Source organism: Macrobrachium nipponense, chromosome 12 (assembly GCF_015104395.2).
Source record: "Macrobrachium nipponense isolate FS-2020 chromosome 12, ASM1510439v2, whole genome shotgun sequence".
Taxonomy (NCBI): Eukaryota; Metazoa; Arthropoda; class Malacostraca; order Decapoda; family Palaemonidae; genus Macrobrachium; species Macrobrachium nipponense.
The window spans coordinates 77,763,124-77,777,788 of NC_087205.1; the positions used below are offsets into that span (position 1 = coordinate 77,763,124).

At 34.3% G+C, this 14,665-nt stretch overlaps 1 protein-coding gene across 5 annotated transcripts in view; it reads left to right on the plus strand.

The window, feature by feature from the left end:
• The window catches only part of LOC135224607 (QRFP-like peptide receptor), a 338,517-nt gene that overhangs the window by 316,084 nt on the left and 7,768 nt on the right, over window positions 1–14,665 (plus strand). For 3 of the 5 annotated variants that reach the window (XM_064263769.1, XM_064263771.1, XM_064263774.1), the window contains 2 exons: window positions 131–236; window positions 11,718–11,802. In XM_064263769.1, the coding sequence (XP_064119839.1) occupies window positions 131–236; window positions 11,718–11,802 (191 nt within the window). The remainder of the gene's footprint in view (window positions 1–130; window positions 237–11,717; window positions 11,803–14,665) is intronic. The other 2 variants (XM_064263770.1, XM_064263773.1) reach the window with 1 other exon arrangement.

Here is a 14,665-nt window from a genome sequence, read left to right on the forward strand (position 1 = left end):
AACCACCTCCCAGAAACGCCTCCTCCACCTTTCTCTCATTCTCAAGAAAAATATCGCCGGATTAGACGGACATGTTTTTTGGGGAAACTTTCCCCTTTCTTTAGCCGCTACCGTTAATATATTTCTCCAGCAGGGAACTGGAGAGCGACTACAGCTGCAACCAGAGAGACGACCGTCGCTTGCTCTGGCCCGGAGCCCGCCATCTTGCTAGAATTCAACTCCATTAAAAAGACCAGGTGAGTAGTCTGCTCCTTCTCCAGTTTTTCATTTCCAGTTTTCTGTGGCGTCTTCTGTTGACGTTCCTTAAAGAATAGTATAGAATACAGGACAGAGCTGGCTAAACAGTCGATCGCGCCCACTTGTTTGGTCGTTCGCCGTTCCCCCACAATCCCATATAAACAAACAAAATCACAAGCTATATATATATATATATATATATATATATATATATATATATATATATATATATATATATATATATATATATATATATATATATATATATATATATGAGGCAATCGTTCTCATGTTGTATCGTACTATGAAGCTATCTGATTTTTTTTTCCACGTAATAGTATGTGATTATGTAGTATGGTAGATCGTAAAAGAGTTTCAGTCTAGAGGATCTCGGAGTCCAAAAGTCTGGCCACCCCTGATATAGGATTTAGGTCAAAGGCCGAGCCCTGGGACCTGCGAGATCATTCAGCGCTGGAAAGGAAAGTGAGAGCAGGTAGGTTTGAAAGGTGTGACAGGAGGAAACCCTGAAAGCAGTTGCACTATGAATCGACTGTTAAGAGAGGGTGGAAAGTAAGATAGAAGAAAGAGAATATGAACGGAGGTACAGTAAAAGGAATGAAAGAGTTGCAGGTAGGAGCCGAAGGGAAGCTCATTAAAGGCTTTTAGAAATCTCTCTTTTGATTTGGGTCGATTATGTTTAGACTGCTCTGTCTGAAGCCTGTCGTCCTGATTGAATTCAGTTCGACCGAGAGTAATTGATTGCTTATGGAATCTGGCGTATCAGTGACACTGGTTAGTGACGCCTTCGATCACGAATAGAAGCCTCTTGTCAATATTTTTTCTACACTCAATTTTTTTTTTTTTTTTTTTTTTTTTTTTTTTTTTTTTTTTTTTTTTACATTTCAGCTATTCATTGATTACGTGTGAACGCTCGTTCAGTTCTAACTCAGCTTTGAAAAATGAAGCAATAATAATAAGAAATAAAAGTCTTTAATAGCAGTAAACTGATATTAGTACAATTTCATGCTAAGTGATAATCATATGAGCCCCACCATTTTACGACTAAAAAAATTAAAATAACAATAATAAATGGAAGTCTTTAACAGTGGTAAACTAATATTACAATTTCAAGTTACGAGATAGTCATTATCAGCCCCCATCATTTTGCAACTAAAAAAAGAAAAAAAAAAACTTTAATAGTGGTAAATTGACATTGCAACTTTATGCGCTGAGAAATTCACATCTGTCCCACCATTTTATTCAGCTACAAAAAATAAGAATCATAATAATAAAAGAAAGCCTTTAATAGCGGAAAACTAAAATAATTTCATGCTCAGAGCAGGTCATGTCAGTCCGCCCAGCCCTCGCCCACGACAAAAAAAAAATTAATAAATAAATAGAATAAAAACTTTAATAGCGGTAAACTGCTATTACAATATCATGCCCAACCATTTTACCGCTAGACAAAAAACACTTTAACATCGGTAACTGATATTACAGTTGCATGCTCAGAGATAGTAGTCATATCTGTCCCACCATTTTACAGCTATAAGAAAAAAAAATCATAAAAGAAGAAAGCTTTTCACAGCGGCAAACTGATATTACAGTTACATGCTCAGAAATAGTAGTCATATCTGTCCAAACATTTTACAGCTAAAAAAAAAATAATAATAACAACGACGATCTGGAACGTCGGCGTCATTCATTTCCACATGAAAATCTCCCCCACGCTAAGAAAGTGGAAGTCGCGTAGCGTAATCCATATGGGAGTGGTTCGAAAAAGGCCGTTCCCAGCTAAATCCGTGTACCTGTTATTGTCTCAGCCCTGTTCTCAGAAAACGCGTTATTTATTCAAAGACTCTGCCTGTGCTACATCAAGGGGATCCTGTCAACAATATACGGTTACACCAACATGTTTGGTTTTTCTGCTGGCTCTTCCCGGCTTTGAAATGTACGACGCTGTGACTCTTTTCTTCTTACCAACAAGGGGGGTGGGGGTTGGGAATGGCTGGGTGCCGGGGGCGGCGACCATACATCCTTATCGAGCTTTAGGTTATAGAATTAAAATGTCAAAAAGAATGCGAGAAGGTTGAAGGGGCACGAGCATAAGTCTAATCTTAAAACAAACATATTCGTTAATTTAATAGTCTGCGAATATGTAGAAGTTTTAAAGAAATTATGATAAATAACAGCCCGGACATAATAATAATAATAATAATAATAATAATAATAATAATAATAATAATAATAATAATAATACATGACAGCAATTCTGATGATGACTCCATAACTTTCACTAATATTAAGTCTCAAAAAAAATTGCACAGGTTTCAGTAGTTTTGGTAATACTGCTATTCCTGTCGTTTCGATATCCATATCATTCCAACACTTGGAATGATGGTAACATCTTAACTAATTCAGAAACACTCTCAGTAATGTCGACGTGCATTAAAACGATTAAAAGCAATTGGTTATTGCTAGACGACTTTCTTTTTTTTTTTTTTTTTTTGCTCTAGGCCGGGAGTATGGAGTGAGAAGTGTTAGCTTTAATTAAAGCTCTCGTTCCCCAATCACAATACAACAGTGATTTAAGATTTCGATGCTTCAACTTCGAAAACGTTGAAGCAATTCAAATTCAAAGGACAGATGAGCAGGAATAATAATACTTAGGTGCTCCAGCATTCATCTGAAAGTTTACTGCAAAAAAAAAAAAAACTAACTAACGGCGACCTACAGGAAGACTTCCCTCACACATAGAAGAATTTTCCCCATTCAGGATCTCATTGCTTCTGAATTTTAGCGACAAATTTTATCTCCATAAAAAAAATACTGGAAAAGTACAAAGGAGAAATACAAAATGTTTCATACCTTTTAAACAAAAAATAAGAAAGTTCAGAAGTCCTTTTAAACTGCAAAGGAACCATCATTCAAACGAAAATAGTAAATAACTTCTCCGTTTGTCCAAAAGCAAAAGCACAACGCTTTAACCTCATTTTTAGAAAGCACAGATATACCACCCATGTCACGTGACTTCTTTCGAGAACCTGCGTTTTAATTACAGTGACGTAAAGCAGGAGAGTTCAAAAGTTGAAAAAAAAAAGTCAAAACAAAATCAACCACAAAAGTTTTGAAAGCATCCTCATGAAATACTGATTGTAAAGGAAAACCCTTTTCGATGACGCCATTAGGAAAAGTTTAAAGAAAGATTATAGCCACGAACCTGTAAAATATACCCGTACACCATACACTGGTACATTTTTGTGTATATATTTTTATCCAATGCCTCCAGAAACACGTAATCAGTGATAGTGTTGAATAACATAATGATCACAACAAACATGACACTGGCAGTGGTTATCAAGAAATGATGAGTAAGAGACATTGCAAACATGATTACTGATGTGTTCTTGAGAGAGAACTGCGGCCACCGACCATTCACCAGTGGATTGATAGCAGCCCTTTTACTCTTAAGATTAAAGAAAGTCCTCTCTCTTATTGTAAGGAAGTAGATACGGGCAACCAAAACCGTTAGAGGGAAATGGATTGAACTATCTCAACGCCACTTATTGCTCATCTCTCCTCCTACACTTGTAATAAATTCGACATAATTCACTTTAAAATCCTCAGGGGTTTCTAGACTGTGAATTTTAAACTAGTAAATATTTAATAAAGTGATTCAAAGCCTTAAGAATAGTAATCCATACCATATCCTAAATATACAACTTGAGCCATTGATGTCACATTCCAACAAATCATTTTTCTCTTTTCACTCTATTTACAGAAAGTAGTGACCATACTTTCTGATATATTGCAAGACGTCAAATAGAGTGACTGCGTATAATCTAGTCAGCTGCACTTAAAATAATGACCTGCGTCTTACCGGGAAATATGACTGAGATTTATAAAAAGGAAACGGACTGAGCCTTCGAGGAAATAAAAAGGATATAGTATAGAAATATATATAGCTATATATATACATATATATATATAGATATATATAGTATATATATAATATATATATATATATATATTATATTATATATATATAGATATATAGTAGATATACGTATATAGATATAGATATATAATATACTATATAAGTATCTATAAATAGAATAGATATAAGTATAGATATAATTATAATATATTAGATATAGCATATATACACATTATATATACTTATATATAGTTTTATATTATTATATATATATATATATATAATATATATATATATATATATAATGATAATGACAGTTACTTTGACATCGTAAGCGGGACAGTGATTTTGAGAAAAGGAAATAATAGACCTTGAGAAATAGATATTGCCAGAGACTAATAGAACGAAAATAATAGACCTTGAGAGATGGAAATGACAGAGACTACTTGAATGAAAATGATGGAAATGAAGAGACTTCCAGAAAGAAAATTATAAGGACTTGAGAAATGAATATAACATAGACTACTAGAAAGAAAATAATAGACCTTGGGAAATGAAAATGACAGACGCTGCTATAACGAAAATAATAGACCTTGATAAATGAAAATCTCACAGACTAATAGAACGAAAATAATAGACCTCGAGAAATGGAAATGACAGAGACTACTTGAACGATAATGATAAGACCTTGAGAAATGAATATAACCGAGACATTGAAGAAAAGAATAATAGACCTTGAGGAATGGAAATGGCAGAGACGTCCAAGCATGTATGTGATAAATATTTCGAGAGATAAGAAGGGAAGAGACTTTGAGAAATGACAAGGTCAGAGATGGACGCCCCCCCAAAAATAACACAAACTACTCGATATTATTAAGACTTAAAGAAATGGAAGACAGAGAGCACTAGAATTGAAGAGGACAGAGGTATTGAGAAATGGAAAGGGAAGAGGCTTTGAGAAGTGAAAATAAGAGACTTCGAAAAATTAAAAGGGAAGATACTTTGTAAATTGACAGTAATAGACTTCCAGAAATGAAAAGGGAAGATGCTTTGAAAATTGAAAAGGGAAGATACTTTGAAAAATGAGTAGGGAAGATACTTTGAAAATTTAAAATTGAAAAGGGAAGTTACTTTAAAAATGAAAAGGGAAGCTACTTTGAAAATTGAAATTTGAAAAGGGAAGACACTTGAAATATGAAAGTAAAAGACTTCGAAATATGAAAAGAAAAGAGACTTCGAAAAATGAAAAGGAAAGAGACTTCGAAAAATGAAAAGGAAAAGAGACTTTGAAAAATGAAAAGGAAAAAGAGTTCGAAAAATGAAAAACTCCAAAGAGACTTTGAAAAAATGAACAAGAAAAGGAAACTTTGAAAATGAAAAGGAAAGAGACTTTGAAAAATGAAAAGGAAAGAGACTTTGAAAAATGAAAAGGAAAGAGACTTTGAAAAATGAAAAGGAAAGAGACTTCGAAAAATGAAAAGGAAAGAGACTTTGAAAAATGAAAAGGAAAGAGTAAAACGTCGAAAAATGAAAGGAAAGGGAGACTTCGAAAAATGAAAAGGAAAAGAGACTTTGAGAAAATGAAAAGGAGAGACTCTTTGAAAAAATGAAAAGGAAAGAGACTTCGAAAAATGAAAAGGAAAGAGACTTTGAAAAATGAAAAGGAAAGAGACTTCGAAAAATGAAAAGGAAGAGAAAAGTTTGAAAAACGAAAAGGAAAAGACTTTCGAAAAATGAAAAAGGAAAGAGACTTTGAAAAATGCAAAAGGGAAAGAGACTTTCGAAAAATGAAAAGGAAAGAGACTTTGAAAAATGAAAAGGAAAGAGACTTTGAAAAATGAAAAGGAAAGAGACTTTGAAAAATGAAAAGGAAAGAGACTTTGAAAAATGAAAAGGAAAGAGACTTTGAAAAATGAAAAGGAAAGAGACTTCGAAAAATGAAAAGGAAAGAGACTTCGAAAAATGAAAAGGAAAGAGACTTTGAAAAATGAAAGGAAAGAGACTTTTGAAAAAATGAAAAGGAAAGAGACTTTGAAAAATGAAAAGGAAAGAGACTTTCGAAAAATGAAAAGGAAAGAGACTTTAAAAAATAAAAGGAAAGAGACTTTGAAATGAAAAGGAAAGCAGACTCGAAAATGAAGGGAAAGAGACTTCGAAAAATGAAAATGAAATAGGAAAGAGACCTGTTGAAAAAATGAAAGGAAAAGACTTCTGAACATAAAAGGAAAGAGACTTCGAAAAATGAAACAGGAAAGAGCGAAGAAATGAAAGGAAGAGACTTTGAAAATGAAAAGGAAGAGACTTTGAAAAATGAAAAGTGAAAGAGACTTCCGAAAATGAAGGAAAGAGACTTCGAAAAATGCAAAGGAAAGAACTTTGAAAAATGAAAAGGAAGAGACTTTGAAAAATGAAAAGAAAGAGACTTTCGAAAAATGAAAGGAAAGAGACTTCGAAAATGACAGGAAAGAGACTTTGAAAAATGAAAAGGAAAGAGACTTTGAAAAATGAAAAGGAAAGAGACTTTGAAAAATGAAAAGGAAAGAGACTTTGAAAAATGAAAAGGAAAGAGACTTTGAAAAATTAAAAGGAAAGAGACTTTGAAAAATGAAAAGGAAAGAGACTTGAAAAATGAAAAGGAAAGAGACTTTGAAAAATGAAAAGGAAAGAGACTTTGAAAAATGAAAAGGAAAGAGACTTCGAAAAATGGAAAAGAGATGAAAAGAAATGAGACTTTGAAAAATGAAAAGGAAAGAGACTTTGAAAATGAAAAGGAAAGAGACTTTGAAAAAAATGAAAAGGAAGACTTTGAAAAATGAAAAGAAAAGTGTGAAAGAGGACTTCGAAAAATGAAAAGGAAAGAGACTTGAAAAATGAAAAGGAAAGAGACTTTGAAAATGGAAAGGAGACTTTCGAAAAATAAAAAGAAAGGGAAAGAGACTTCGAAAAATGAAAAGGATAGAGACGTCGAAAAATGAAAAGGAAAGAGACTTTGAAAAATGACAGTAACAGAGATCCAGGAATGAAAAGGTAAGGCGCTTTGAAAATTGAAAAGGGACAATAATTTGAAATATGAAAGTAATAGACTTCCAGAAATGGAGAGGGACAGGGACTTTTGGGAAGTTAAACGAAGGCACTTCGAGGACTTCGAAAAATTAAATGATTAGACTTTGAGAAATGAAAAGAGAGAGATTTTGAAAAATAAATGTTATAAACTTCGAGAAAGTATAATGACAGAAAACTAAAACAATCTTCGAGGACATGAAAAGGCAGTGCATAGTAGGTCTCCCGCCACCTCCCACTTCTACGTACGGAAAGTAATATTAAAGAAACAAAATACGTTGTTGACACGTAAGATTCAATTTTTTCTTGAGTGATCTAACATGGCAGAAGGAGTTAATAAAAATTTCAGCTTTGCAATATCTTGTGAGTATTTTGGCCACGGAGCTATATCAGTCTCTTGCAACGTTTTCAATAAAAGTCGTGTTAATAATACACATTGTGTTTATGCCTGGGCGCGTAACGTAGTGAAGATGTGTGTGAAAATACGCAAACAGACGCAAATAAATAGATCATATATATATATATATAATATATATATATATATAGATATATATATATATATATATATATATATAGATATATATATATATGGATATAATATATATGATGTATGTATGTATAAATGTACGTAACATAATATGATCGTAACTATACATGCAAGACATATATAAATATACTAAATATATATATATATATATATATGATATATGATATATAGAGATAGATATATATAGATATTATATATGGTATATTTATATATATATTATATATATATAGATATATATATATATTATAGATAAAATACATTCTTATTATAATAAATACATATATTATATATTATATATATATATATATATATGAATTTTTATCACATCACTTTGATTCATATACATGCATTAAGCGACAAATGTCCTTTAATAACCAATTCGATCTACCTCGGAATTAATATACTTGCATGTGTTAACCGAAGGGAAATTTTTTTTTTTTTTTTTTTTTTTTAGTTGATAATAATTTCGTCCTCTCATGGATTCGAACCATCGGACAGAGGAGAAATCAGGACTTCAGTGACACTACCGACCTGGCCAACAATGTCACTGAAGTCCCGATTTCTCCTCTGTTCGTAGGTTCGAATCCACGAAAGGACGAAATTATTGTCAACGAAAAAAATTCCCCTTTGGTTAACATATATGAAAATATATTAATTCCTAGGTAGAGCGAATTGGATATTAAAGGATATTTGTATCTTAATGCATATATATATATATATATATATATATATATATATATATATATATATATATATATATATATATATATATCCATTCAGGAAATCGCAGACAACCACATCAGAAGAAACATTTATCGAGACGTTTCGCACATACAATGTGCATCTTCAGTCTGCTGAGATAAAAACACATACATATTAACATTCAATAAGAGCATGATTCTTAATATAGTAAAAACTACAAGACTAAAATTAACTTACAATTGACAAAAAGGACTAAAAATTGACAAGTAAAACGAAAAAGTAAAAAGTACAAATAAAAAACAAACATCAAGGCGCAACCAACCGTTAATTGAGGAGGAAGGAGGTAGAATGACTAGACTTGGGCAAGAAGTTAAAACGTTGACTATGCCAGATAAAGCAAAGATGAAACTCCACTATTCATCGAGGGAACAAGACGTTTAATATATAATGACTCTAGGGTGGTTAAGTAATCAGAGTCTTAACTGAGCCTAAAATAGAGAAGTGTTGTTTCTTCACCTCTATCTTGCAATTGGTTGCATGATTTTTTATGTTTGAGTGTTCAGGCCTAATTAATTTTTTACTTGTCCTAAAACTAAAGCCCATGTGACTGCAGTATCTCATCTGCAGCAGCCTCTTAGTCGATCCAACGTAAATTCCGGGACATCCCGGGCACGTAAACTTGTATACCACGTTAGATCGCATGAACTGCTGCAGACGATCTTCTAAGCAGAAGAAAGAGCCTATTTTGCTTGGATTGTTAGATATAAGTTTTATATTTAGACAGGGAATTTAACTTTCAATAATTCTAGTTAGGTGTTGTGAAAATTTGCTATTGTATATATATGGTATGGAGGCATACATTAGTTTCTTTGGTACGTCTATCATTGGAATGGGTGATTTAAAATGCAAAGTTAAAAGTTTGTCACCAATATTAAAAAATATTAAGAATATCCATTCCAAAATGTACAATCTATCTTGGCACTAACTTACTGAGTATAAGGGAGAAATTAGAATGTTCGTAATACCAATAAAAACGTTATTATTATTTGGGAAAAACTCTCTATCACGAGTGTTCATAAAATCTTGTAAAGGGTCCACTTTGGACTGAAGATGAACCAAGAGAGGGGTTCGAAAGATTTATAAAATATAACACGAGCATATAACAATTATATTACTGTGGATCCTTGACAACATTATTATTATTATTATTATTATTATTATTATTATTATTATTATTATTATTATTATTATTATTATTGTGTGTTATTTTGCATTTGCACCGCATCTTCTAGATATTCTTGTATGAGATCTGATGGAGTTCCTTACAAGCGTATGATAAAAATATGGGTACATATTGAGTTTCATATATCGTGGTCATTATTCAAAATGATTCAATATTCATATATCACAAAACTAAAAGGCAATGAACTTGCAAAGCATAAAGACCAGCATGTAAAAAATCATGAAACGTGCAATAACTTTAATACAAGTTGGAAAAACTAAGGTATGACACTGTAAAGTGAGAGAGAGAGAGAGAGAGAGAGAGATTAAACGTTAGCAAAACAAGTGTATGACACTGGAGAGAGAGAGAGAGAGAGAGAGAGAGAGAGAGAGCTTCAAATACAAGTTAGTACAACTAAGGTATAATACTAAGGAGAGAGAGAGAGAGACAAATACAAGATAGTACAACTAAGGTATGACACTTTAAGGAGAGAGGAGAGAGAGAGAGAGAGAGAGAGAGAGAGAGAGAGAGAGACGAAGATAAGTCCACCGACCCGAAATCATTAACAACGATCATTAAACCTCTGGGCCTCCCATCAACGAAATTAAACGGTGTTGATTCTGGCGAATGAGCAAATGATGGTTGCCCGTCAGGGATGGTATTTAATCCCCCCTCCCCCCACCTCCACCCCCCTCCCCCACACTCCGGACCCCTCCCCGTCATCAGTGTATGGCAGTTGGCAGCGATCTAACACTGGAATGTAACACTTTCAGCAGCCCTCCCCCTCCCTTCCCCCAGTCCCCGCCATCTTTTCTAGGGGAAATGATCGAATAACTGGAAATCCCTAGATAGTACTTTACAGAGAGAGAGAGAGAGAGAGAGAGAGAGAGAGAGAGAGTGGGGGGGCGGTTGTTTCATTAAAGAGCTGATTGATGTATGGTGTTGCAGCAGCTAAAACAGTTCAGTGGGGAGAGAGAGAGAGAGACTTAAATACAAGTTAGTAAAACTAAGGTATGACATTGTAAGGAGAGAGAGAGAGAGAGAGAGAGAGATTAATCATGCTACAAGGTCCCCTTTCCAATCATCACAAGACGTGGGAGTATCAGGTTTTCATCAATATCACCCTTTTCTTTCCGGGGCTTCATAAAAGGAGTGGGAGACACTGAGGATTACTTTAGAGTTTTTTGTTTCGTACCATACGCTTGCATAGGGAATGCTCATCCTTGCAAACGGTCGCAGTATGCTTTTTCTGCCATTTCTGAAAGCCAGTAACGTGTAAGTGAAAAAATTCGCTTTTTGGCTAGTTACATCCATAAGCCTATGACCACTTGTTTTGAAGTCGTCCATATCCATATTTTGGCGTTGCTTGGATTTTATTTCTCGTTCTCCCCTCCTCCTTTTCCTCCCACTCCTCCTCCTCCCCCCTTCACTCCTCCAGTAAAACCTGCTCCTAGAGATAAGTGAGCACACGATGTCTCCTCGGATGGACTAACAAGTCTTTGAGACATCCTAATCCATGTAACTCCTCCCTCTCTTCCTCCCACTCCTCCCCTTCGTCCTCTCACTGCTACTCCATCTCCTCTTCCCCCCCACTCCTCCTCCCACTCCTTCCTTCCTCCCTACCTTCCTTCCTCCCTTCATGTCCGTCAATGAAATCCAGTAATTCTTCCGAAGCTTCGACTCATAAAACCATAACAGACCTTCATTTTATGAAAATCTTTTGCAAAGTTGTCAAAACTTAATATGATATGATCTGGGAATCGATTCCCAGATAATAATTTACATCTAATGCCAAGGACAATTTACTTAATGGCACCTGAATATCCTTGAGATAGTTTTTCAATCCAAGATAAATTTCTACCATCATTATGACCTTCAATTTAGCGAACACTGATTTTTTTTCGTAACATTTGAAACGAGCTCTGATACCCATCTTGAATCACGTTTTATGTAATTGTTAAATTATTTATTTCCTTTCAGGTTCTAACGGATATTTCCTACTTATTTTTCAGATATGGGCAGAAATGTGGACGGTCTCTTGTGACGAATGACGTTCAAAATAGCCTTAGTGACTCTGGATCTGATTCTGGATGTAAGGTAAGACATTTTTTCATTGGAAAGTACGAAGTTCGAAGTTACCATGGTTGTTTTTAAAAAGAGGCCATGGATACAATAGCGTACCTTTTGAAGATCATCATTCCAAAGATAGTCACTTTTCATGTTCTCCAATCAAATTATTATATGCATATACATATACTTCCATTTGTAATTTGTTTCGCTAGGAGCCATGATATTCAACTCTCTCGCCTTGATTGTTGTCATACATTAATTTTTCCTTCATCAGCATCACATCCGCGTGCGTTTAAATCCCAAAACACTTCATTTCTCCCTGTTTATGTAACAGACCTAGCTGTCTAGGATTTTCACGCAGCCACGCAAGAACGAAAACGCTCGTTTTAAATGAAAGGCATTCCGCTAGAACAATAAACTGATGCTCATTTATTTAGGAGAGCGTTTATCCCTCAGGGACTTAGCAACACTATAATAAACGTTTCTTTACTTATAGTCAGGGGGCCAATGGTTCAAATTTCATTTTTCGTTCCAACGACTTTGTGTAAAGCTATTACTACCATTATTATTTGATAGACTAACTCTAAATACACCATTTGAGACCGATAGTAGGATTGCAAGTGTGTGTTAGGTTAGAAAAATATTGACTTTTGTAAAGAATATGCTTTCATGATTTCTCCAGCCAATTTTGATTTACTTTCATGATTAAGCCATTTGTTCCAACTCACATATGAATAAAATTCATACTAAAATGACTCAGAGTAGGCATACTATAAGATTAGTTAACTCAAACCCTTTGATTTAAACTTTACCTTGCCTAATAGGGGTTTAAAATTCAAAGTCCGTTGAAAAAAAAAATTATTTTAACTGTTAGAAATAACGTGCTGTATCTCATTCAATTATCATGATGTTATGATAGTAGTGATAAGAAAATTCCCTTTCTTCCTGCTTAGTGACGCAGTATGTCAAGTAGTCCCACTTGCTGTCGCCACGGTAGCAGTCAGTTTATGGACTGGCCTTAAGTAAGAAAGTATATGATTTTGAAGTGAATTGGGCAGCCATTGTGCTGCCGACGAAAATTCATTAATATTATTGATACCTGTTTTCTAATGATATCAACTCATCTTAAGGGTAAACGTCGTGGCCAAAAAAAATGTCAATGCGTGCTTGTTTGTACAGTACATAGCATCTACCATATGTCCTTACTGAACCTCTGACATCCGAATTCCTATGTGAAAATGAGCCGTAGGAATTTGTGAAAAATATCCGGCAAGTATACTGGTTGCCTGAAGAGCGCCAAATCACTTCAAACGAAGGGATAATCTCTCCAAATCACTTCAAACGAAGGGAAAATCTCCCCAAATCACTTCAAACGAAGGGAAAATCTCTCCAAATCACTTCAAATGAAGATAAAAAAAATCCCTCCAAATCACAAACAAATGGAAAATCTCTCCAAATCACTTCAAACGAAGAGAAAAAATCTCTCCAAATCACTTCAAACGAAGAGAAAAAATCTCTCCAAGTCACAAACAAATGGAAAATCTCTCCAAATCATTTAAAACGAAGAGAACTAGATCTCTCCAAATCACAAACAAATAGAAAATCTCTCCAATTCACTTCAAATGAAAAGAAAAAAATCTCTCCAATTCACTTCAGACGAAGAGAAAATATCTCTCCAAATCACAAACAAATGGAAAATCTCTCCAAATCACTTCAAAAGAAGATAAAAAAAATCTCTCCAAATGATAAACAAATTGAAAAATTCCCCAAATCCCTTCAAACGAAGAGAAAAAATCTCTCCAAATGACAAACAAATTGAAAAATTCCCCAAATCACTTCAAACGAAGAGAAAAAATCTTTCCAAATCACAAACAAATTGAAAAATTCCCCAAATCACTTCAAACGAAGAGAAAAAATCTTTCCAAATCACAAACAAATTGAAAAATTCTCCCAATCACTTCAAACCAAGAGAAAAAAAATCTCTCCAAATCACAAACAAAGAGAAAATCTCTCCAAACCTCGCATAATGAGATTGATAATTGAGAGAATCTAATGAAAAAAATATACATTTGGTTCTATATATTGCATAGCGTTTATCAGCTTTTCTTGTAACAAGAAAGAGAGCCATTAATGGACGACAGAGAGAGGGGGGAAGGGGAGCCATGAGCGACAGATGAATAGGGAGGCCAACGTTTCTTAACAATGCCATAAGAGTTGATGCTTGGTATTTTGGAAACGTGAAAGGCTTCGAGAGATGAAAATGAATGGAAATCGTGGTAAGGAGCTACGCTTTGTTATACGCCCTGCGGGAATTGCACAGCAATTTTCGCTCCCATTTTGTTCTGGGCAGGGGGGAGTCTTCTATTTTGTTTCAAGTGAGAGAGAGAGAGAGAGAGAGAGAGAGAGAGAGAGAGAAGAGAGAAGTGGCATTTACTTTCCTCCTTCAGAGCGGCCGGAACCACCTTCGATATTTCACTTGACCAAACAAACCTTTGTTGTGATTGGGGGAAGGTTTGAAGGAACGTAAGTATTTTCTCAGAGATAAAGATGAAATGCTGTTTTGGTAAAAGAAATTTCCGCGTATTCGCTTTATTCCACTTGGATTATCAAGGCCCTGAAGTAATAGAGGGATCACAAGCATGATAACATTATCGAATTTTGAATAGGAAATCGCTCAATATTAAAGTTTTCGGAGATTCCACATAAATGGGAGAAGACATTGAATTCTTCGCCTGTGACACAAAGGTACTCGCTTTTAAACTGAAACAAAAAAAAAACGAAAAACAAAAATGCCAGAATGAACAATATAACAAAAAGAAGAGATAGATTTAAAACTTGAAGAAGTTCACTGTTTCTTTCAACAACTGGATCTGACATATATGCTTGTTCG